General features: G+C 40.3%; 1 protein-coding gene across 3 annotated transcripts in view; it reads left to right on the top strand.

The window, feature by feature from the left end:
- The window catches only part of LOC140495872 (long-chain-fatty-acid--CoA ligase 1-like), a 155169-nt gene that overhangs the window by 98602 nt on the left and 30267 nt on the right, over positions 1-26300 (top strand). For all 3 annotated transcript variants that reach the window (XM_072595086.1, XM_072595096.1, XM_072595106.1), the window contains 5 exons: positions 666-730; positions 5673-5774; positions 7745-7844; positions 17556-17734; positions 19797-19829. In XM_072595086.1, the coding sequence (XP_072451187.1) occupies positions 666-730; positions 5673-5774; positions 7745-7844; positions 17556-17734; positions 19797-19829 (479 nt within the window). The remainder of the gene's footprint in view (positions 1-665; positions 731-5672; positions 5775-7744; positions 7845-17555; positions 17735-19796; positions 19830-26300) is intronic.

Here is a 26300-nt window from a genome sequence, read left to right as displayed (position 1 = left end):
GATCAAAAGGGAGATTGGGAGATGTTTGTTTTCGAAAAGGTTTATAACAAAGAATTCCACATTCTATCATTGAAGCAAAATTCTTGACTTTTTTTTGGAAGAGAAACTAAGCTTATTAGTTGGAAAGTTTGGATATTTTAAAGGAATGCTGAGCACATTATAGGGTGGATGAGACAAGAAGTGAGGTATGTGGTGGAAGCTGGGAGAAAAAGCTGTGAACTTAATGGGCTGCATGTCTTCATTGTGAATTGTAATATTCAATTGTTTTATCCCTGTCATCATCGTTTGCTTCTAATACCAAAGCTACAGATTTGTCATTTGAAAAGATAATCCATGATTTGTATCACAGATCCTCTGATGTCTGTTTACATGCTCTTGTCAAATTGAGTTAGCATGTGGAAGTGTATGTGTTGGGAAAACACAACTTGGCCTTAAAATTAACATACAATAAGAACTTACATTAATATAGCATTTTTGTATAATAAAACAGACCAGACTGGTTATCACTCAGACATTCTGCTTTTGCAAAAGCGATCTAGATGGATCATTTAGTTTATCACCTTTAAATCCCTGTGAATTATTTTTAATCAACTTGTCCCATCAAAGTGTATTTATAATGTTTCAAACTGAGAATTGATGTTTGCTTTTTGTTCTTTGCTTTAAAGGTAATGGTCCTTGTTTGGGGTCAAGGAGCCCAAATCAGCCTTACGAGTGGATATCCTACCGAGAAGTAAGTAATTTTTGTTCTTTATTCTGTGAGGATATTAATAGATATTAGGGCGGCATGGTGGCACAGTGGTTAGCACTGCTGCCTCACAGCGCCAGAGATCCGGGTTCAATTCCCGCTTCAATTGGCCATGCTAAATTGCCCATAGTGTTAGCTGAAGGGGTACGAGTGGGTTGCGCTTCGGTGGGTCGGTGTGGGCTTGTTGGGCCGAAGGGCCTGTTTCCACACTGTAAGTAATCTAATCTAATCTAAACTCTCTGTAATCCAAGGTCTGAAAACTTTAATAGGTAAGTTAGGGCCAGGTATTGCTTGGCCTAAAAGGTTTGAGGAAACCTGTTGACTGTGGGGCATATTTTCCCCTTACAGGGTAACTGAACCCAAAATGTTAACGCTGACCTCTGTCCATAGATGCTGCCACACCAGCTGATCCTTTCCCACAATTTTTTTTTGGAAATTGAATTGGAGCTGTTTGTTGATCCATCAGAAGTTTTTGACAGGAATAACCAATCGTATACTGGATTGTTTTAAAATCATAAACTGATTCTCCTTTTGTGACTGTCTGCTACTGAACATCTGAAGTAGTTTCTTTCTGAATCAGTCCTAAACTGGAGTAAGATTACTTACAGTATGGAAACAGGCCCTTCGGCCCAACAAGTCCACACCACCCCGCCGAAGCGCAACCCACCCATACCCCTACATCTACCCCTTAACTCTGGAATTAGTTTCTCAAACACTCCTAGCACTCTTGCCTCGAGAGTTTCCTAAAGATCTATCCTTGGCCCTTCAATGCCATCAGAAAATGTGGAGTCAAAATTAATGTGTACTTTAATAAAACGTTACTAAATGAAGGTTAATCTTGATGGTATTCGGCAAGAATTTTCAAAAGCTGGTTGGGCGCAGATGTTTGCAGATAAAAGGACAGCTGGAAAATGGGGGAAGCCTTCAGAAATAGGATAACGAGAGTCCAGAGACAGTATATTCCTGTTAGAGTGAAAGGAAAGGCTGGTGGGTGTAGGGAATGCTGGATGACTAGAGAAATTCAGGGTTTGGTGAATAAAAAAGGGAAGCATATATCAGGTATACACAGGAGAAATCGAGTCAATCCTTAGAGGAATATAAAAGCAGTAGGAGTATATTTAAGAGGGAGATCAGGAGGGCAAAAAGCGAACATGAGATAGCTTTGGCAAATGGGGTTAAGGAGAATCCAAAGGATACAAATACATTAAGGACAAAAGAATAACTAGGAAGAGAATAGGGCCCCTCAAAGATCAGCAAAGCAGCCTATGTGTGGAGCTGCAAGAGATAGGGGGGAGGATACTAAATGAATATTTTGCATCAGTGTTTACTGTGGAGAAGGACATGAAAAATATAAAATGTGGGGAATTGGATGGTGACATCTTGAAAAATGTACCATATTACAGAGAAGGAAGTGTTGGATGTCTTGAAACACATAAAAGTGGATAAATCCCCAGGATCTGATCGAGTGTACTCTAGAATTCTGTGGGAAGGTAAGGAAGTGATTACTGGGCCCATTGCTGAGATATTTGTATCATTGATAGTCACAGGTGAGGTGCCAGAAGAATGGAGGATGGCTAATGTGGTACCACTCTTTTAAGAAAGATGGTAAAGTAAAGCCAGGGAACTACAGACCGGTGGACCTGACATCGGTCATGGGAATTGTTGGAGGGAATCCCGAGGGACAGAATATACATGTATTTGGCAAGGCAAGGACTAATTGAGATAGTCAGCATGGCTTTGTGCGTGGGAAATCACGTATCACGAACTTGATTGAGTTATTTGAAGAAGCAACAAAGAGAATTGATGGGGACAGAGCAGTAGATGTGATCAATATCGACTTCAGTAAGGTGTTTGACAAGGTTTCCTCATGGGAGACTGGTTAGGAAGATTGATCTCATGGAATAAAGGGAGAACTAGCCATTTGGATACAGAATTGGCTTAACTGTAGAAGACAGTTGAGGTGGTGATGGAGGATTGCTTTTCAGACTGGAGGCCTGTGACCAGTGGAGTGCCTCAAGGATTGGTGCTGGATCCACTACTTTTTGTCATTTATATAAATAATTTGGATGTGAGCATGAGGTATAGTTAGTAAGTTTGTAGATGACACCAAAATTGGAGGTGTAGTGGACAACGAAGAAGGTTACCTCCGATTACAACGGGATCTTGATCAGATGGGCCAATGAGCTGAGGAGTGGCAGATGGAGTTTAATTTAGATAAATGTGAGGTGCTGCATTTTGGGGAAGCAAATCTTAGCGGTCCTGGGGAGTCTGAGACCTTGGAGTGCAGGTTCATAGCTCCTTGAAATTGGAGTTGCAGTTAGGTATGATAGTGAAGAAGGCATTTGTTATGCTTTCTTCTATTGGTGAGAGTATTGAGTACAGGAGTTGGGAGGCGTTGTGGCTGTACAGAACATTGGTTAGGCCACTTTTGGAATATAGCATGCACTTCTGGTCTCCTTCCTATTGGAATGATGTTGTGAAACTTGAAAGGGTTCAGAGAAGATTTACAAGGATGTTGCCAGGGTTGGAGGATTTGAGCTGAAGGGAGAGGTTGAATAAGCTGAGGCTGTATTCATTGGAGCATTGTAGGCTGAGGGGTGACCTTATAAATCATGAGGAGCCTGGATAGGATCACAGAGAAAGTCTTTTCCTGCGGTGGAGGAATCCAGAACTAGAGGGCGTAGATTTAGGGTGAGAGGGGAAAGATAATAAAAGGGACCTAAGGGGCAATGTTTTTCATGCAGAGGGTGGTGTGTGTATGGAATGAGCAGCCAGAGGAAGTGGTGGAGGCTGGTACTACTGCAGCATTTAAAAGGCATCTGGATGGGTATATGAATAGGAAGGGATTAGAGGGATATGGGCCAAATCCTGGCAAATGGGACTAAATTAGGTTAGGATATCTGGTTGGCATGATTGACTTAGACTGAAGGGTCTATTTCCATGCTATACATCTCTATAATTCTACCTAGCTCTACCTCCCTGACGTCTCCAATACCTTTATGTTGTGAGACTGCTTTCTTATATCTTTGATGTTGAGGTGCTGGTGTTGGACTGGGGTAGGTAAAGTTAAAAATCACACAACACCAGGTTGTAATTCAACAGATTTATTTGGAATTGCTTGCTTTGAGTGCTGCTCCTTCATCAGGTAGCTGTGAAGCAGGATCATAAGACACAGAATTTATAGCAAAAGATTACAGTGTCATGCGACTGAAACAATATATTGAACAAACCTAGATCGCTGTTAAGTCTTTTTTTTAGAATGGGTTGCAGGTTTTGGTCCATTAATGTATAATTCCCAGAACTTCTTTCAAGTCACATTCTTGAGATAAACTTGAGGTTTTATATAAAAACAGGTGACATCTCAGCTCAGACAATATGGTAAAGGTGTGAGGTTAAAGTCTATTTGTATCCCAATCTTGAGACAGACTGGTTGTATTTCCAAAGTAGGAAATAGAACCAGTCTGACTCCAGGTTGGGACACAGACAGACTCTAACCTCACACCTTTAGCGTATTGTCTGAGCTGAGATGCCACCTGTTTTGTTTTATATAAAACCTTAAGTTATCTCAAGAATGTGACTTGAAAGAAGTTCTGATATTTACATATTAATGAAATGAAACCTGCAACCCATTCTAAAAGATGAAATCTAGGTTTGTTCAATATATGGCATCAGTTGCATGACACTGTAATCTTTTGCTATAAATTCTGTCTCTTATGATCCTGTTCCACGATACCTGATGAAGGAGCAGTGCTCCGAAAGAGAGTACTTCCAAATAAACCTGCTGGACTGTACCCCTGGGGTTGTGTGATTTTTAACATTCTTATATCTTGGATTAGCTACAATTGACTTCAGCTAAACTTTGTGAGAGCTATTTGGAAATTCTTTGCCCTAGCCACAAGCTCCGTACCATTGCCAATGATTCCTTTTCCCTCTGCAAACAATGACTAAGACTGAAGGAGGTTACACGCAACCTGAGTCAGCTTCTAGCCCTATTTTTCCTTTCCTTCACACTGCCACCCTCCAACTCTAGAACATCACCCACCCTCGCACCTGCTTAAGTCCAACTAGGTTTTATTGTGAGTGCTGGAGAATATAAAACATAGTCGTGACCATGAATTCAAACCATAATATTTCAGTTTTTCTTTATTCTTTTGCATCAGGTCAGTGTCACTGGATAGGCTAGAATTGAATGTTGCCATCCTGAATTATACTTGAGAAGAGAAAGTCGGGTTGGGGCACATGCTGACCCAGACAGCAAGCGTTCATGTCCTGTGTGAGAACTATTTAGAAACTGAGGTCTTGATTTCGAGTGTTGTCTGAATTCTTGGGCTCCATACTACTGCTACATCAACTCACATTCATTTCCCTTTAAAATATATTGCCCAAGAACTTCATAAAAATGTTATCAGCCAAAATTTGAAACTAAGCTACAAAAGAATATTAGTACAGGTAATGAGAAGCTTGGTCAGGGAGATAAGCTTTGAGAAGGGTTGCAAAGAAGCTAAGGGAGGTGATGTTTATGGAGGAAATTCTGAAGGTTGGGGTCTAGGCAACTGAAGTCTATTTTAAAAGTGATATGAAATCTATTCTCTGGTCAAATGGTTGAAGTAGAAATGTTATGATTTGCTTGTAGCCTTCTCAGTCTTTAAATAATACAATTGATTGAAAGAAATGAGACTCTCAATCATTTTCCATTCATGAAAGTCTAATTCTTCCTTTGCATGCTTCGTAAACTATACGCTGCAAACAAATCATTGTGTTCTACCACATAAATTAAAAATAATTTGGAACCTGGGATAATAGGACCATCATGTTTTTGAGGATTTAAATCTTACTGATGTAGTTTTTCTTTTCTGTGTAAATAGTTACATTACCAAACAGGAAAGTTAAATGGTTTGCATTCATGTTCCTTTATATTGGCTTTTAGGTTATATGCAGAGCAGAACATGTGGGTTCAGGATTATTCACACGAGGATACAGACCAGGGAATAACCAATTTGTAGGAATATTTGCACAGAACAGACCAGAAGTAAGTATTTTTTATTTTGGAGCTTATTCTTGAAATATGTAGCTTTTCTTTGTTGTTACGTGGTGTATGGACATCATTGGCAAGCTGGCGTTTGTGGCACATCTCAAATTGTCTTTGAACTGAGTGGCTTTTCAGACGGTAATTTAGATTTCTCCTCTTCATGGGGCTCTGGAGTAACCAGACTGGGTACGGTTGGAAGGTTCCCTTCCTTAAATGACATCAATGAATGAGATGGGTTTTATCCAAAAAAGACTAGAATTTTAAATTTCAGGTTTTATTGAATTCAAATTTCACATTTACCATAGTGGGATTTGAACCAGTGTCCCCATAGAATTAGCTTGAATTACCAGTCCAGTAACATTACCACCACACCACATCACCATGATCATGTGTGAATCTAAAGTACATGGATGTTTATCACACCTTTGACATACATACACGACATACAAATATATTTAATAGTCTTTATTATCTGTTCCTAAAGTGTCAGGTATGAGACATTATATATGTAAGCTTCACTAGAAAGTAATCCATTAAAAGTCTAGAAATAGACAGCTGACCCACATAATTCCAAAAGTCTAGAGGGACAGCTTACAGTTCTGGAAAAAAAAAGCAGGTTTGAAACCCACCAGATCTTATCCTTCTCTTTCCTCCTTCCCTCACAATATGAAACTGGAAGAATATGCCTGGGATCAGACAGATAAATTGACCTCTTTTGAAGGGCTCCATTAATCTCCTTTCAATCTTGAATGGCCTTGAATTTATGGTTGATATTGAACTATTGAACATTTTGGGTCTTAACCATCTGAGCAACAGTCCTAACAAACTCTGAGAAAGAGTGAGCAGCCGTAACACCTACCCTGATTTCTCATTTAATGTCAAACTTCAAGAAGATTATGTAGTAAACATTGTAGCCTCACTTTATCCCACTGTGGAAAATTGGCTTAATTAGCACATATCCATCTTCACAGTAGGGAATTATGGTCACTACCTTTTTATCAATAGATGAATAGCTGGTGAAGTGATAAAACTATGTTAAGTGACTGTGCCCAAATGTATTTGCTCCTACATTTCCTGAATACATTATGCAGAATAATTATTCCAAAATATTGCATTTTCTTGGAAGTATAGAACTTAGACATTTCTAAAAGAAGTTAAGACTTTGAGTTTAATCCTGCATTCATGAGATGATATGCACAAGAAATAGATTTGAATAATGGAACACCATTTTATACAGCATGAGAGAGGGTATTGATTGGCTGGAATATCATTAACATGGAGATACAACAAGGAGAGTTAACTGTTCTTCAACAGTTCTTAATCTTCATTCTCAGACCAGGCAGATGGATTCTGATTGGTCACAGTGTTGCCATAGAATTTGACTGTTTTCTTTATGCCTTTTTGTTTTAAAAAGTGCATGTATAAATTCTTTTTACCTACCCAAAACAGGATATTGTGTATTTAAATATGCAGCTTCTGACACAGACATGCATCACAATGTGAGCCTGAATGGTGATCTTAAATTGGTTTCCAGTTTAACTCTTAGCACAGTCTCATTCACAATTACCATCATGAAATGTGATTCTGCTGTTGGATTCTGCGACTATTCTTGTTGTATCTTCATGTCAGTGATAGCCCAACATTGCTACAACAGTTTAGTGATTCTGCACAGGTATAATTTTAATAGGGAAAACTCCTGACCACAGTTGCCTTCTATGTTCAGTTTGCTCTTCATTGGTCTGTACCTGAATGATTTGTAACTATATTTAAATATTAGTTTTTGTATTTTTAGTGTAGTTGTTAAGTTGACCTCTGAGTCAATGATCAACCCATCCAACTTGTTCCAGAAGGGGTAATTATGTGCCTAACAGATTGTTGTTTCAATATTTAACCATATAATCAGTCAGCTGAATGTTGATGTAGCTGAGCATGCATTTCTAATGTTAAACACTCTCTCCCACCCACTTTAGTGGGTTATTATTGAACAGGCCTGTTACACCTACTCCATGGTGGTGGTACCATTGTATGATACATTGGGAGATGAAGCCATTTCCTACATCCTAAACAAAGGTAGGTTTTTTTAAACAAATAATTTAATTTCATTATTTTTGAACATGCCTGTGCATTTTTTCTCACAGTTCATTCTTTCAGTTCTTGACTCTTCTTAATGGGTTGCATATTATGGAATACCTACTGAAAACATTTTCACTCACCATGAGAATGGCCAGTAGCATTGCAGAATCTCAAGGTAAATGCCATAGTACAAATATGTGAACCTGACAAAGGACATGAAGTAGTCACACTCAACAAATGTGATTTCATCACCACGCTGTGCGCAATGACAGTTCTAAGTTTGTATCTAGAAGACCATACAAATGCAGGTGTTTCCTGGTGGACTTCTGTAAGGTTGGTAACCTTAAGATTCGTCCTCATGGCTTACTGTATCCACTATGTACACTCTACCAAAGAGACACAAAAGCAGTGTCTCTTTATACCCTCTTCTATCTACAATTGGCTCTGCACAGCATGAGTTGGCCAAATGGTTGTGGGAGCTTTTACAACCAGATGTCATTGAGTTTTCCATGTACTCAGTGAAGGATTCCTTCATAATTGCTAAGACTATTACACAATTTCCATATTGAGGGCAATAGCATGTCCATGTACTCTTTTAATACTGCTTGCTTATTCACCAACATAACACTCAAAGAAACTATTGACATTTGCACCATGTCATTATGTCATAGATTCAGACATATAGATTACAAAGTTCATCAAACTTATGAACTTTGAAACTTGTGCAGTTGAGTTAAGTTACAATGATACCATGCATACCCAAATGGATGATGTTATCATGGGATCCTCTTTAGGCCCAGACTTTGCTAAGATCTTGATGGTTACCATGAGAAATGCATCTTTGATGGAAAGACTACTAATTTGCTACCACTTGTATATGTTAAATATGTAGATTCCATGCTGGTGATATTTGAATCTGCAGCTGCATCAAAGAATTTCTTTGCGTAGTTTAATAAACTTCATGCTGCCCTCAAATTTATCATTTGAAATGGAACAATCAAGTGACTTTCCTTTCCTCAGTGTGTTGGTTGAGAAGTCTGACAATGAATTCTCAACACTATCCACCAAAAGCCTGCATTGACTGGTCAATATACATGTTGAGATTTCTGTAGTTCCACACTTACATGATCATTCTTATTGGCAACCTCGTAAATAGGACCCTAGCCATTTGTAAGCTTGATAGGGCATATTGATACAAACTTATGTGACAACAGATATCTAATCAAATCACTTGTGTATCATGAAAATTTAGGAAAAGATTATTTTCACCACATCTGGCTCTGAGCTGCGCAACTGGTCCAAGGTTCCTCCAAGGATCCACATACACTAAAAAGTCTGTCACAGCATTGACGTTCAGTCATAGGTCTTTTAGGAATGCACACCAAAAGAAGAATTAACGGGAGTATTGAGCATGAGTGGTATCCAGATTACCTCAGATTATCCTGGAAGCTTGAACAATAGGTGAAGCTAGCTGCTTCATGTAATAAATCCATAAGTGGTGTTCTCCATTAACAGGATGTGCTGTCAAGCTAAAAGGATGCTTTGTCTTCCACACAAAAATGAATAATGTGTGGTAGGAGTTTTAGTGCCATGAACTATATTAAACAGCATGTCCTGGTGGCCATTCGGAGCAACCATAATTTTTTAATTGTCTCATGGGACATAGGCAATACTGATTGGGTGAGTATTTATTTCCCCATCACTAATTGCCAGAGAGAAGGTGGTAGTGAGCTGTCATCTTAAGCTATTGTGGTGCCTGTGCTTCGATCATGCTCAACCAGGATATGCTTACTAGCCTCAGAAAGCAGATCAGAAATGATCCTGCTGTTAGAAATCATTTATTAAATAATCCAGACTGTGCTGAGAGTTACAATTCAAGAGTGTGGTGCTGGAAAAGCACAGTAGGTCATGCAGCATCCAAGAAGCAGGAGAATCGACATTTCGGGCATGAGCCCTTCATCAGAAATTCCTGATGAAGGGCTTATGCCCGAAACGTTGATTCTCCTGCTTCTCGGATGCTGCATGACCGCTGTGCTTTTCCACCATCACACACCCGACTCTGATTTCCAGCATCTGCAGTCCTCACTTTCTCCCTGTGCTGAGCGTTACACCAGAAACCAAATTAAGATCATCAGCTGGGCATTCAATATGATACATTTTCATGTGCTGGAAGCTACATATGTAAATACAAAGATCCTCTGTCGGCAAAAGGAATTTACGCAATGAGCATTTTTTTTAAGAAAAGGGATAATGGAGAGAGTTAATCACTACTACATCGCCATGACAACACTGTGACCAATTGGAATCTACTTGATTGGTCTGAGAATTAAAATTAATAGTTACTGCATCTTCAGGTCAATGATGGCCCAGCCAATGAGCACCCTTTTCTTGCTGAATAAAGTGAGTTCATTTATTCAAGTCTGTTTCTTGCTTCCAAGTTCTGATGAGTGCAGGATGGAGAGCTTCTACTTCATATCTCCTCTTAGTACTTTTTGTACTCACACATTTTGGCAGCTGTGAAGTTTAAGTGCACCAATTCAATGTAACAATTGATATTCCCCATGAGAAAGCAGATTAGTGCACAAACATGCGAACAAAGAAACACAGTTTAAAAAGTTTTCCAAAGCAAACCTTCTTTTCAATTGAAATTTTGTTTAAATTCAAAATGTAAATTCCCAAATATTCTCTGGTGTGAAACACCTCAATTTGACAGGATATAAACTTGACTATGAGGTATTTAGCTGAGATAGGCAATTTTAAAATATTTTCTTCAAAGATCACTTGAGTGCCACTATGTGTTCACAGTCAGTAGGGGCACATATATACAATTTAGATGTCTTTTCAGAAAGTACCCAGAAGATTGGAGGGCCACTATAAAAGCTAATAAGCAAGTTTTCTTTGTATTCATTTTATGAGGCCATTCCATTTGAGAAGGCTTATTAATTTCCAGACCATAAGGAAATAACAAGTTACCAGGCTCACTCCTATATCTCTGCAGTTGAGTACTGCCAGAGGGACAACAGCAGAAACCTAAGAGCAAATTTCTTTCTCCCATTGCTGAGTTATGAATTAATGACCTAAAAAAGCAACTCATTAAGGAATTATGCCACTGGAAGAATTTAGGAACACTTTGATCTAATTTGAGAATTGTTTTGCATCTTATTACTGAACTATTTGTGTTTTTTAATGTTTGCCTTTAGATTTGGCATTTGTTGCGTAGAATTCGGTCATACAGACCAGTTAATATTAGTGTTTATCTCCACTCCAGCCTCTCCCTTCCCACCTCACCTAGAACTATTAGCAGAACCATCCATTTCTTTCTGGCTTGCACAGTTAATCTGTTTCATCTTAAATGTATCTATGCTTTACTTCAAACACTCCTTGTTGACTTAAGTTGCACATTTTAATAACTGAGTGAAGAGGTTTCCCTCTAATTTTCTTTCAAATCCCACCATTGTCTTAAACAATTCTCTTCTGGCAATAACTGGATAATCTGGTCTTTGCGATGTTGATTGAGGGATTCATACCCAGTGTCAGAATCACACATAAAGGGTCACCCATTTAAGATTTCAGGATAACAGACCACTTATTTATCAAAGATGAGGAGGGTTTTTTTCTCTGGGAGGAGATCTGTGGAATTCTTTACTGCGGAAGTCTGTTGAGGCTGCTTAAAGACTGGGATAGATTTTTAATCAGTAAGGGGATGAAGGATGTGGGGAAAAGGCAGAAAAGTGGGATTTGAACATAATTAAATCAGCCATGAGCTCATTGACTATCTTCAAAAAAAGTACCAAATTAATTGTACATCTAGTGTGAAAGGCCATATATAAATGCAAATCTTTCATTTCCTTTGATCACTTAAGTAGATTTGCTGACTCCACTCACATGCAGAGGATGTTTTAAAGCAATGATGGGAATTGAAAGAAAATTAGAGAGAAATTAGACCAGATTCAAATGGTCTATGTGTGCTCCAAACATCCTATGGTCTTCATGACCAGTCAAAGGTAATAAAATCAAGTACTGATAACTCCAAATCAGTAACAATCATCCACTAGTAACAGATCTCACACGGAGCAAGAAGTTATGACAATACTGTCATTATAGACATTGGCTGTAGCACACTGGTCTGTGAGTCTTAAAATTGTGGGTTCAAGACAGTGTGGGCGGCACAGTGGTTAGCACTACTGCCTCACAGCGCCAGAGACCTGGGTTCAATTCTCGCCTCAGGCGATTGACTGTGTGGAGTTTGCACATTCTCCCTGTGTCTGCATGGGTTTCCTCCGGGTGCTCCGGTTTCCTCCCACAGTCCAAAGATGTGCAGGTCAGGTGAATTGGCCATGCTAAATTGCCCGTAGTGTTAGGTGAAAGGGGTAGATGTAGGGGTATGGGTGGGTTGCGCATTGGCGGGTCGGAGTGGACTTGTTGGGCTGAAGGGCCTGTTTCCACACTGTAAGTAATCTAAGTAAGACCTGATCCAGGACTTGAGCTCAACACAATACAAAAGGCAACTTTCTTCAGTTTCCAAAGAAGTCATTGGCCTTGAAACATTATTTATGTTTCTTTCTCTACAGCTTCTTCTGGACCTGCTGAGTTTTTCAAGCATTTTCCATTTTTAATCTTTGAACGGATGTTGCAATGTTGGAGGGGCATTTTTAGGTGAAACTTTAAATCGAAGTTCTCAGGTGACTGCAAAAGAGCCCAAGGCATTGCTTTGAAGTTATCCCTTACATTCTGGCCAATATCAATTTCTCAATCAACATCACAAACAATACTTATCACAATAGTTGTGGAAGTTGCTACGCAGCAATTGGTTGCTGCGTTTCCTGCATCACACCACAACTATACGTCAAAAGCACCCAACTGGCTGTTTACAGGGTACCAAGGGATGTACAGTAGTTATCAAAGTCTCTTTCTAAATGCAGCCCTTCCTTTTCCAGACAAGAGAAGAAATGATTATTTTCACACCATACTAATTTGCACATCCCAAGGAAACAGCAAACTTATTACAAACAATGATCTTAAAGCCACCTGTATAGTTCACTGAACTCCTGGTATCATTCTATTCTTGCATTCTCACACTATGTGAGATTGAATTTTACCATGCCTTTCTCAATGCATTTCATTCTATAAATAAAACATTAAAAATATTTGGGCTGGCTTTTCCCACTGGAGGCTGGAAACAGGCATTGCTTTGGTTTTTAAATTAGGAGCCTAACCCTGGTGGGAGCCTGACTGAGTTTCAGATTTTGCCATGACAGCCCCTAATTGGTGGGCGGCACGGTGGCACAGTGGTTAGCACTGCTGCCTCACAGTGCCAGAGACCTGGGTTCAATTCCCGCCTCAGGTGACTGACTGTGTGGAGTTTGCACGTTCTCCCAGTGTCTGCGTGGGTTTCCTTCGGGTGCTCCAGTTTCCTCCCACAGTCCAAAGGTGTGCAGGTCAGGTGAATTGGCCGTGCTAAATTGCCCGTAGTGTTAGGTAAGGGTACGGGTGGGTTGCACTTCGGCGGGTCGGTGTGGACTTGTTGGGCCGAAGGGCCTGTTTCCACACTGTAATCTAATCTAATCTAATTTGGTTGGAAACAGGTTGTGTGTCTAATTAAAACTGAGGTTGAGGCAGGTTGTAAATGACCATAGCAGGGATCAGGCTGCTGCAGGTACTATAGACAATAGATGCAGGAGTAGGCCATTCTGCCCTTCGAGCCTGCACCGCCATTCAATATGATCATGGCTGATCATTCCTAATCAGTATCCTGTTCCAGCCTTATCTCCATACCCCTGGACTCCACTATCTTTAAGAGCTCTATCCAATTCTTTCTTAAAAGAATCCAGAGACTGGGCCTCCACTGCCCTCTGGGGCAGAGCATTCCACACAGCCACCACTCTCTGGGTGAAGTAGTTTCTCCTCATCTCTGTCCTAAATGGTCTACCCCGTATTTTTAAGTTGTGTCCTCTGGTTCGGCACTCCCCCATCAACGGAAATATGTTCCCTCCTGCCAGAGTGTCCAGTCCTTTCATAATCCTATACGTTTCAATCAGATCCCCTCTCAGTCTTCTAAACTCAAGGGTATACAAGCCCAGTCGCTTCAGTCTTTCCGTGTAAGGCAATCCTGCCATTCCAGGAATTGACCTCGTGAACCTACGCTGCACTCCCTCAATAGCCAGAATGTCTTTCCTCAAATTTGGAGACCAGAACTGTACACAGTACTCCAGGTGTGGTCTCACCAGGGCCCTGTACAGCTGCAGAAGCACCTCTTTGCTTCTATACTCAATCCCTCTTGTTATGAAGGCCAGCATGCTATTAGCCTTCTTCACGACCTGCTGTACCTGCATGCTTACCTTCATTGACTGGTGGACAAGAACACCCAGATCTCTCTGAACAGCCCCTTTACCTAATTTGATACCATTGAGGTAGTAATCTGCCTTCCTGTTCTTGCCACCAAAGTGGATAACCAGACATTTATCCACATTAAACTGCATCTGCCATGCATCTGCCCACTCACCTAACTTGTCCAGGTCACCCTGTAATCCCCTAACATCCTCATCACATTTCACCCTACCACTTAGCTTTGTGTCATCAGCAAATTTGCTAATGTTATTGCTGATACCATCTTCTATATCATTTACATATATTGTAAAAAGCTGCGGTCCCAGCACGGATCCCTGCGGTGCCCCACTGGTCACTGCCTGCCATTTCGAAATAGAGCCGTTAATCACTACCCTTTGTTTCCTATTAGCCAACCAATTCTCTATCCAATCTAGTACTTTGCCCCCAATCCCGTGCGCCCTAATTTTACTCACTAACCTCTTGTGTGGGACTTTATCAAAAGCTTTCTGAAAGTCCAGGTACACTACATCCACTGGATCTCCCTCGTCCATCTTCTGAGTTACATCCTCAAAAAATTCAAGAAGATTAGTCAAGCATGATTTCCCCTTCATAAATCCATGCTGACTCTGTCCTATCCTGTTACTATTATCCAGATGTGCCATAATTTCATCCTTTATAATAGACTAATGGAGAGAGTTTGTGCCAAAGTCTGCCACTGCACCATAGGGAGCTGAGAAGGCAAAGGGAGCACCAAAAGGTACAGGGGTAGAATTTTGCCATTCAGCCCAAAGAGTCCGCTCTGCCACTTAATCAAGGCTGAAATGATTCTTAACCCCATTCTCCTGCATTCTCCCTCTTGATCTCCTGATTAAGCGAGAACCTATCTATTTCTGTCTTAAATGCACTCAATGGCCTTCACAGCCCTGTCAACATGAGTTCCACAGATTAACCACCCTCTAGTTCAAGAAATTCCTCCTCATCACAGTTCTATAGGGTTGTCCCTTTACTCTGAGGCTATGCTCTCAGGCCCTAGTCTCTCCTACCAGTGGAAACAAGTTCTCCACATCCAGTCTATCCAGGCCTCTCCATATTCTGTATGTTTCAATCAGATCACCCCTCATCTTTCTAGACTCCACTGAGTACAGATCCAGAGTCCTCAACCACTCATAATATCACTAGCTCTTCATCCCAGGATCATTCTTGTAAACCTTCTCTGGACCCTCTCCAATAAAATACAGAGCCCAAAACTGCTCACACTTTCCAAATGTGGTCCATTCAGAGCTTTATAGAGTCTCAGCAATACACCTCTGCTCTTGTATTCTAGCCTTGAAATGAATGCTAACACTGCATTTCTCTTCCTAACTGTCAACTGAACCTGCATGCTAACCTCAATAGAATGCTGAATTAGGACACCCATGTCCCTTAGAGCTTCGCATTTCTGAAGCCTTTCTCTGTTTACAACATAGTAGAAAGAATGGAGACAAAAACTGAAGTGTATAACCTCACACTTTTGCACATTGTATTCCATTCGCCACTTTTTTGCTCACTCTCCTAGCCTGTCCAAGTCCTTCTCGTGCTTATCCTCCCTATGAAGGCTGCTGCTGCTAACTTCTGGTGGTCTTGATTTCTGAAAACACAATGTGTATTTCTCAGCGGCAATCTTCCTGGTGCTTGCGTAGAATCCAAATAATTAGACATTAGACAATAGGTGCAGGAGTCGGCCATTCTGCCCTTCGAACCATGGCTGATCATCCTTAATCAGTATCCTGTTCCTGCCTTATCTCCATAACCCTTGATTCCACTGTCCTTGAGAGCTCTATCCAACTCTTCTTAAATGAATCCAGAGACTGGGCCTCCACTGCCCTCTGGGGCAGAGCATTCCACACAGCCACCACTCTCTGGGTGAAGATGTTTCTCATCTCCGTCCTAAATGGTCTACCCCGTATTTTTAAGCTGTGTCCTCTGGTTCGGCACTCACCCATCAGCAGAAACATGTCTCCTGCTTCCAGAGTGTCCAATCCTTTAATAATCTTATATGTCTCAATCAGATCCCCTCTCAGTCTTCTAAACTCAAGGATATACAAGCCCAGTTGCTCCAGTCTTTCAGCGTAAGGTAATCCCGCCATTCCAGGAATTGACCTCGTGAACCTATGCTGCACTCCCTCAATAGCCGGAATGTCTTTCCTCAAATTTGGAGATGAGAACTGCACACAATACTCCAGGTGTGGTCTCACCAGGGCCGTGTACAGCTGCAGAAGAACCCCTTTGCTTCTATACTCAATCTCTTTTGTTATGAAGGCCAGCATGCTGTTAGCCTTCTTCACTACCTGCTGTACCTGCATGCTTACCTTCATTGACTGGTGTACAAGAACACCCAGATCTCTCTGTCTTGCCCCTTTACCTAAATTGATTCCATTTAGGTAGTAATCTGCCTTCCTGTTCTTGCCACCAAAGTGGATAACCATACATTTATCCACATTAACTGCATCTGCCATGCATCTGACCACTCACCTAACCTGTCCGGGTCACCCTGTAATCTCCTAACATCCTCCTCACATTTCACCCTGCCACCCAGCTTAATATCATCAGCAAATTTGCTAATGTTATTGCTAATACCATCTTCTATATCATTAACATACATTGTAAAAAGCTGTGGTCCAAGTACGGACCCCTACAGTACCCCACTGGTCACTGCCTGCCATTCCGAAATGGAGCCGTTTATCACTATTGTCTCCAATATTCCAGTGCCCATGCCATGCTAAGAGGGTGACGACCATCTGAACTGACAAAGTTCTTAATTTGGCTACTCCCTAATATGTAATGATACTTTAAATGCAAAGAGTTTAGCCCTTTGCTTTCCTTTTAAATCCCCTGCTGCCTTCATGACATGCCCCACTTCCATCCATCTGACCTGGCATCAGACAAATGCTTAACTCCTGATCTTACCATAGTTGCACCTACAATGATCATGCACTACTTCCACCTAGGCCTTGCAGTAACATTATGATTTCTTTTCAAAACATAGTTATTCATGACAGTTTCTGAAAATGTTACTGAGATGAAATTATACTTTCGGTAAGCCCTCAAATGAAGTTAGAATATCCTGAACATAATCCTTTGTGGATCATTGAAATTAAATGGCACACACAGGCATCTCTCAGGGCATTAGGCCTACAAATGCATTTCTGTAACCAATGCATTCCTTAACTTCTCAAAGAATCATTTGATATGAATGCCACAGGAGTGTTTTATGTATATATAAAATGCTCCTATACCATTCATATCAAATATAGATACATGTTGAAAGTATACCATTATTGCCACTTCATCTTCCCCCTTGTACTTAAATAAGTAATTAACCAGATACCTCTTTATTCTTAGCGGATATTGCAATTGTATTCTGTGAAAAACAAGCCAAAGCAGAATCTGTATTAAACAGTGTGGAAAGTAAGCAAACGCCAGATGTTAAGATCATCGTTATCATGGATCCTTTTGGAACTGAGCTAAAGCAACGAGGAATTAACAGTGGAGTTGAAATTGTATCTTTGAAGACAATTGAGGTGAGGTGCCAAGAACAATCCAGTGTTGTTATTTGCGGGCTGACGTGTAAACGGCATACAATGTTCTAATTGAATGCAGCGTAGAGATGAATGGTAAATTCACCCAGCCTCTTCTGGGTGAATGTTACCTTATGTGGTTATGTAAGTTCACAATTTCAAAGAATGGAATACAATAGCAACCTCTATTGTTTATGAAAACCTCTAATTTTGGTCAAACAACTAAAGCAGTTCAGAGGAGTATTATAAACTCTTAATGAGTACACCATAGAGTGGGGCATTTGAGTTTGCAGTAGCTATCTGTAAGGTGAATTTAGCTAGTCCTATACCCTACAGGTCTCGTACACATGTAGCTCTCCTGTTTATGTCCCTAAGCATCCTCACCCCTACTCATAAAATAGTTTTTCATAGGATGTGGGTATCACTTCACAAGGATTTATTGCCTGTCCCTAATGATCCAGATATCAGATCAGAGTCAATGATGTTGCTGGAGATGGTTTCTGTAGGTCATCTCTAGGCCAGACAGTGTAAGGTTAGCAGATTTCCTTCTGTTGTGAGCCAGATGGGTTTTTACAGTAATTGATAGTGGTGACATGATCATCATTAGACTAGTTTTTAATTCCAGGCATTTTTTTTCAAAATTTAAATTTCACCCGCTACCATGTATTCAAATCGACCTCAGGGGAGAAATGTTAAACATTAGGGGCCATAGGTTTAAGGTGAGATGGGGAGCAAGTTTAAAGGAGATGTGCAAGGCAAGTTTTTTTTAAAATGGAAAGTGGTAGGTGCCTGGATTGAGCTGCCAAGGGAGGTTGTAGAAATAGAATTAATAGAAAAGTTTAAGAGGCCATTAGACATATACGGGAACAGGCAGGCAATAGAGGAATACAGACCACATGCAGACAAATGTGATTAGTTTGGAATGGCATCATGGTTGGCACAGACATAGTGGGCTGAGGGGTCTGTTCCTGTACAGTACTGTTCTATGTCTGTTAAACATAAACCTGTGGTCCTGGATTCATGGTCTATTGATATTCCCATTATGCCATTGCTTCCCCATCTATTTTACTTTGTACGAGATACATTCAAAGACATCAGGGCAAATGAGCAATAGCTTGGCCAAAGGAGTAATTTTGCAGGAGCATCTTGAGGGGACAATTCCAGAACCTGGGCCCCGGGAACCTCTTTGCACACCTTCGTGATGGGATGGATTAAAATGGAGGTTATTAAAAGGCCAGAGTTAATGGAGGGCAGGTGACATGGAGAGATGTAGGACTGGAGAAAATTGCAGAGATTCGGAAAGGTGATTCCAAGATTAGATTTGGAAATGAGTATAAGTATTATGATATCTTAGCATTGTTTAAACGAGAGCCATTAGTTGTCAGCGCACACTTAAATGATGGATGATCATACCTCATGTGAGTTAAGACTACGTAGCAGAATTTTAGAGTACCTCAAATTTATAAAGTGTTCAGCATAGGAGATCAATCAATTATGCCTGGCAATAGTCAACTCTAGAGGTAACAAAAGTATAATTTGAGGATTTCAACACCAGATTAGCTGAAACAGGGTGGAATTGAGCGATGCAACTGAGTTGCATTTGAACAGTCTTAGTCATGGTACAGATGTGAAATTAGCATCTCAGCCTGGGATAAAATTGATTGTGGGTCATTTTGAATCATAGAGTCATACAGCATGCAAACCAGACAAATATTATTGCAATCGTTAGTTCTCTGATTACTCAGTGAGGGCAGGTGAATATCACTGTTGGTGTAAAAGAAATGTCTCAATTTTCCTCCTTGCAAAAGTTATTGTGTAATGATGGTTTACATTTCTGACTTCTATAAATATACAAACAGTAGATTATCTATTGAATAAGATTAGAAGGATGAAATTAGTAGCTTGCTTTCAGATGAATGTGTGGGATATGGGTCCAAAGGCAAAATTGTGCTATTTATAAACAAGCATATGGAATATAAACCTGATTTGTTAAATATCGATGATTTGCATGCCAGAAATTAAATCATAACTTCAAATTTATCATTCATTTTTATTTTACCCCTAGTATGCTGGAAGAGATCAAAAATGGAAGCCAAAAGTAAGTAAATTTTAATTATATCCATCGTTCAGGATTAACGTAGGAGCTGCTAATCATTGGACAGTATTCCTGTAATTTTTATTTGGGAAACTGGATAAATGTATTTTATTTAACCCTTGAGTTTTGGGGATGTAGCTTTAAATTTGTTTCTTTTTATTCACCAACGGATGTGTGTGTCACTGGCAAGGCAAGCATTACTTGCTCATCTGTAATTATCCTTCTTCAAGATGATGGTGTTACGATTATGAAGTTTTGTAACACTGTTATATTTTGGGAATATCTTTAAATTTGGTATAAAATAAAAGGATTCAAATGGCTTGTCCTGAATTCTGACTGACAGAAAGCCTGGCTTTGATGTTTAGAGATTAATTGGGGCCCAAATTGTTTTACTGAGAAGAGGATGCAATGTTTATGCTTGGAAACAATGGCAGCAGCATGTGTATTCACAATGGTTACACCAGTTGGATCCAAGATGGCGGCAGACTAGGAGCTGGAGCTCATCCGCTCTGTCCGTTACTTTTCTTTACCCTCTCTTCATTTTTTTTTCTTTCTTCTTACCTTCTCTCATTTGACGGCATCGGCGATGTCCGGGGTGAGGCCAGTGCGGACTTCAGGCCTCATTGCGGACTCCCAACCTTGAACCAGGAGGTGAAGCCAGTGTGGACTTCCAGGTTTGAGAGCCTCAAGGTATAACTCAGCAGTGACTGGAGGCGAGGTCCCGGCCTGGACACCTCTGCTCTTCTTCTCTGCTTGGAATGACTGTAATTCTGCACTTCTTACTACTTTATTCTTCTAATTTATTCCTAAGGTTTTGTACCTACCAAATGGTTACATTGTAAATTTTTCGCTGTACTCATGTACATGTGACAATAAACCTAATTCTGATTCTAGCTCTAGAAAAGTGCTGATAATGTTGGATTGTAAGTAATTGTGTTTTTAAATAGTTAATTTTGTTCTGCAAAGAAGGAATTGGGCTCTTGCATACAATCAATCAGCATCTCTACCTGGATCAAGGCCCATGTTGTTCATGTTGCCATGGAAATTGGCTTTGAAAGAGCAAATGTTGTCAACTTAAAGACAGAGTTAATCTTCCAAGCGTGAGAGCAGCAAGAGGTTGTGGCTTGTTTTGCAGGAATGCAAGGAACTTCCATTTGGAAAGACTAAACTCGCCAGGAGTTAGAATGGGACTGGAAGATTGCCTACTGTAACCTAGATTGTAAAGTCACCAGAAACACTTGGACTGTGACAGACAATTCAGGAGTGAAGAGTTTCCAGTCCAGCAAAGGAAAAGATTGGAAGTACAAATGATTTTGGACCAATTTTGGGAAAATTGAATATCTGGACTGTACAATATCTATCTCATGGGCTTTTCCAGGTGTTGTGTGAAATATTCTATTTTGTACATTAAAATATAGGTTTCCTACAAAAATTGAAGTTATCAGGCTTCACCTTGTTAAACCGCTGTATACCATGTGCCTTATGAACATCCATGGTGCTTTTGGGGACGGAGTTGCACAGATTTTAATCCAATAGCAGTAAAGTCATCAGCTCAGATAACCAGCAAACCCCAGCAGGGATGAGCTGAAGATTTAACAGCCCTACAAGAACAATTTATGTGACAATGACAGAACATTCCAGTGAATGGTAAAAGCATTTCAGCATGGTAAGAGATATACAGGAGTTAGCAACTCCCTGGAGAAGGAGAATTAGTAACTCCATGAAGTGGTGGGCTGTGAGAACTAGCTTAAATCTGACATCTGTGTTGTGCAAACAGATGTTGGAGGTGGCGAGATTAAAGCTTAAAATCCCAGTAGGCTAGGAAAGTCTTCGAAATGGTGTGGTATTCTAGGCTAGAAAAATGAGAAAACAAATCACTTAAAACTCAGACTGAATGTTGCCGCCCAGTGAACAGATCCCAAGAAATGGATGTAAAGGGCTTTGATAGAAACATCAATCCAAGCTGCAGATCTGAGATGTCACAAAGCCTGTAATTAAAGTGATCATTAGAAACAAAAGCTGCAGTTCTGAGGAAGGGTCGCTGGACCCGAAACATTAACTCTGATTTCTCTTCGCAGACCTGCTGAGCATTTCAGCAACTTGTGGTTTTGTTTCTGATTTACAGCATCTGCAGTTGTTTCAATTTTTATTTACTGAAGTGATAATGTTGGGCAGTTTCAAAGCCTGACCGAACCCGATCTAATGGAGACAGACTTTATTTAGGCTGCGGAAAAGATCCTTCAAAAAAGAGACTTAAACCATGTTGTTTGGGCATAATCATTGAGTACAGCATTAGTTGAAGTTGAAATTGTTTATTAAAGCCATGAACAGTGAGATTCAAACAGTAAATATGCAGAAAAGGAATAATCTATTTTATTTAGATTAGATTCCCGACAGTGTGGAAACAGGCTCTTTGGCCCATACCAACTCTCCGCAGAGTAACCCACCCAGACCCATTTCCCGCTGACTAATGCACCTAACATTATGGACAATTTCGCATGGCCAATTCACCTGACCTGCACATCTTTGGAGTGTGGGAGGAAACCGGAGCACCCGGAGGAAACCCACGCAGACACGGGGAGAATGTACAAACTCCACACAGAGAATCGCCTGAGGCGGGAATTGAACCAGGGTCTCTGGCGCTGTGAGGCAGCAGTGTTAACAACTGTGCCACCGTGCCGCCCACATCTTCCAAATATCTTCCAAATTGGATACGAAATCAGAAAGTGAAAAAGTACATACACTTCTCTATACAACTGGGAGTATGGCTGATGAGTTTACAGCTCATTAAAGGGTTTAAGAAGCACCAGCAGCTTTTGAACAGATGCTGAAAGCCTTTGACAATCACTTCAACCTATGAACTAATAAAATTCTTCAAAGAGCAAGACACGATAGAAAAATATTATCATCCAATGAAATTTATTGATGATTTCATTCACGATTTCTACAGATTAGTGTATTATTGAATTCCAAATATGATGACTTCAAGTCCGAATTCTTCGATGGAATTGTTGTTATGTCTTTGTCAGATTTATTGCAATTCAAGGAAGCTGATGCTAGAGCCACCCATTCAGATGGTGACTAGGTAGAAATCCAGAAGCAATTTGGATCAACAGGGCAGAGGATCAACAGAGGAGAAGATCAACCATATTTCAGGAGATCTGTGTCATCCATTCAGTTCTTAAGATAAAAAACCATAAATGACATGTGTGAAAAACTAGTACAGTGATTAGGACAGGTACCAACACTAAAAATTCTCGTCAGTGCTGTGAAGCAAAGAAACCTCACAGGCACAGAAAATATCCACCTATTAAAAGTGCATGCTTATTCTGTCATACAATATTTTGCTTTCAGAAAATATGCAAAAGTGGAACACTGTTTCAGAAGAACAAGAAATCAAAGGATGCTGCATATATCCTATTAATGAGGTAGAACAATCTACAAATGAAGGAAAATCGTTTTATCTAAATTTTATATTCTCACAAACTGATAGTTTTGTCAATAGTCATCTCTCAAATTTCAAGTGAGACGCTAGTACGAGTGTCACTATATTATTAAGTCATGGTCTACAGCCAAGAACAAAGCAACTACATAGTCAAGAAATCACAGCAGTTAAGATTAATGGTATGTTACAAGCAACTCTCCAATACAGGGGACTCCCAAGTAGCAGAAATTTTATACACACTTCCCAAACAAGAATTCTTGCACTTGAGTAAGTTTTAAAATCACACAACACCAGGTTATAGTCTAACAGGTTCATTTGGAAGCATTAGCTTTCGGAGTGCTGCTCCTTCATCAGGTAGCTTTGGAAGAGGATCCTAAGGCACAGAATATATAGCAAAATATTGTGGTGTCAGGCAACTGTAAGGATATATTGAACAAACCCAGATTGCTGTTAAGTCTTTCATCTTTTAGAATGGGTTGCAGGTTTCAGTTCATGAATATGTAAATCCCAGAACTTCTTTCAAGTCACAATCTCGGGATAACCTAAAGCTTTATAAAATAAAGGTGACATCTCAGCTCAGACAATACATTAAAGGTGTGAGGTTAGAGTCTGTCTGTATCCCAATCTTGAGTCAGACTGGTTCTACTTCCAGAGAAGGAATTTATAAAATTGACTGCTGCAGATTGTGCACTTTTTGAGCAATATAGAATGTATCTCCAAATACAAGTTCACCCCATAGACTTATATGTGTGTGTACATCAATGAGAGACACTGAGTGAGTGTGTGCATGTGAGTGTGAGTGCACATGAGAGTGTGTGTATGCTTGGTAAACTGTGATGGAGGGTTTACGCCTGTGAGAGGGTGCGTACATGGGTATGAGTGTAGGAGGTGTATATGTGTGTGTATGAGAGAGAGGGTATGTATGAGAAAGCATCTGCGTGAGTGTGAGAGTATGTAAGATTGTGTGAGACAGTGTATAGTGTAGTGGGGTCACCTGTATTGTGACATGCTCTCTCTCTCTCTCTCACACTCTCACGCGCACAAACACACACACACCTATGGATGCGCGCACACATATAAATCTATGGGGAGAATTTATATTTGCAGTCACATTCTATTTTACTCAAAAACCGCACAATCTATGGGCAGTCAATGCAACCCATGTAATATTTTATAAATTCCTACTTTCGAAATAGGGGTGGCACAATGGCTCAGTGGTTAGCACTGCTGCCTCACAGCGCCAGGGACCCGGTTTCAATTCCTGCCTCGGGCAACTGTCTGTGTGGAGTTTGCACATTCTCCCTGTGTCTGCATGGGTTTCTTCCGGGTGCTCCGGTTTCCTCCCACAGTACCAAGATATGCAGGTCAGGTGAATTGGCCATGGTAAATTTCCCGTAGTGTTAGGTGCATTAGTAAATGTAGGGGAATGGGTCTGGATGGGTTGCTCTTCGGAGGGTCGGTATGGATTTGTTGGGCTGAAGGGCCTGTTTCCACACTGTAGGGAATCTAATCTAATCTGAATTTTAAAAATCTAAAACCTGTCTGACTCAAGATTGGCATACAGACAGACTCTGACCTCACAGCTTTTAATGTATTGTCTGAGCTGAGATGTCACCTTTTTTAAGTGAAACCTTCAGTTTATCTTGAGAATGTGACTTAAAAGAAGTTCTGAGATTTATGTATTCATGAACCAAAACCTGCAACCAGTTCTAAAAGAAGCGTCATGCAACTGAAACGATAATTTTTTGCGATAAATTCTGTGACTTATGATTCTCTTCCAAAGCTACCTGATAACGGAGCAGCATTCTGAAAGTTAGTACATCCAAATAAACCTGTTGGACTATAACATAGTGTTGTGCAATTTTTAACTTTGTCCACCCCAGTCTAACACGGGCACCTCCACATCATGCTCTTGAGTAGGAAGTTGTGTCTTGACCTCAATCATCATCAAATACTGAAAGGGGTTGAACCACGTAAGCCTAAGGAATAACATGTCAAGAAGCAACCAGTATAAATGACAGTAGTAGAAGATTTCATAAGGCTCCTAGACCCATGGCAGAACTTAAACAAGAATCAAGATCTATTGGGATTAGTTATGTTTGTGTAGGAAATTTGTTTCATACTGCCAACAGGATTGGCACAAATATTTTCCACTGCTATTAACACTGAAGAACACTCAACCTGCAAGAGTCAGTAAGGTTTGCAAGGAGAAATAAGCCAAATAAGAGCCAGTGAACATTGTACACCACTTGAATCAATTGACAAATCTGATGTAACTCCGAGTGCAATACAATTTGGTGGAACAGGTAACTATGACAGGTTTAATTTTCATGTTAGATGCTCAGGTGACTCAGAAGAGGTGAGTTCAAGCAGAATATTACCTTCCCAGGAAGAATCCTGGGATCATGTAAAGCGAGAAGCTAACCTTAAATAGTAGAACTGAAGAAATGAACACATTGGAATCACCAATAATATAATCACTGAAAGCGAATGAGAGAATCCAGAATAACCAATATATTGAAGTAGAATGTTTACATGCTTCAACACAAACCTGCAGATGGGTTAAGAGATAAATTCTGCTGACACAGATTGAAGATATGATGTATACAACTCCATGAAAATCCACTGACAAGGGACAGCCATCATCCAATGATGTAAGATACTGCAAAGATGAAATAGCTATTTCAGCAGTTAAGTAAGTTGGACACAATCCACAGTCTTTACTGCTAACTCAGGGGTAGGAGAATTTATTGGAAGATCCTGGGGAGCAGTGGAATTGCCCACCGGAAGTTCAAACTGTCTGGCCAGTTCTCACGGAATCCTTGCAAGGAAGTAATTTTGACCCTACTGAATATCTGGAGAGGTGAGGCTTCGGTCCAATATTTCATTCACAGGATGGCATCTCCAACGATGTAACATTCCTTCACCACTTTACTGAAGGTGCAGCCTATATTGTGTTCCTTGTTGGTTAAAATTATAGTTGCCATAATTCCACTTTTGGAGAGAAACAAATGGTGGTGGATTTAATC

This window comes from Chiloscyllium punctatum, chromosome 2 (genome assembly GCF_047496795.1).
Source record: "Chiloscyllium punctatum isolate Juve2018m chromosome 2, sChiPun1.3, whole genome shotgun sequence".
Taxonomy (NCBI): Eukaryota; Metazoa; Chordata; class Chondrichthyes; order Orectolobiformes; family Hemiscylliidae; genus Chiloscyllium; species Chiloscyllium punctatum.
The sequence above is the reverse complement of the archived record's forward strand: the minus strand, read 5'-3'. Positions and strand labels throughout refer to the sequence as shown.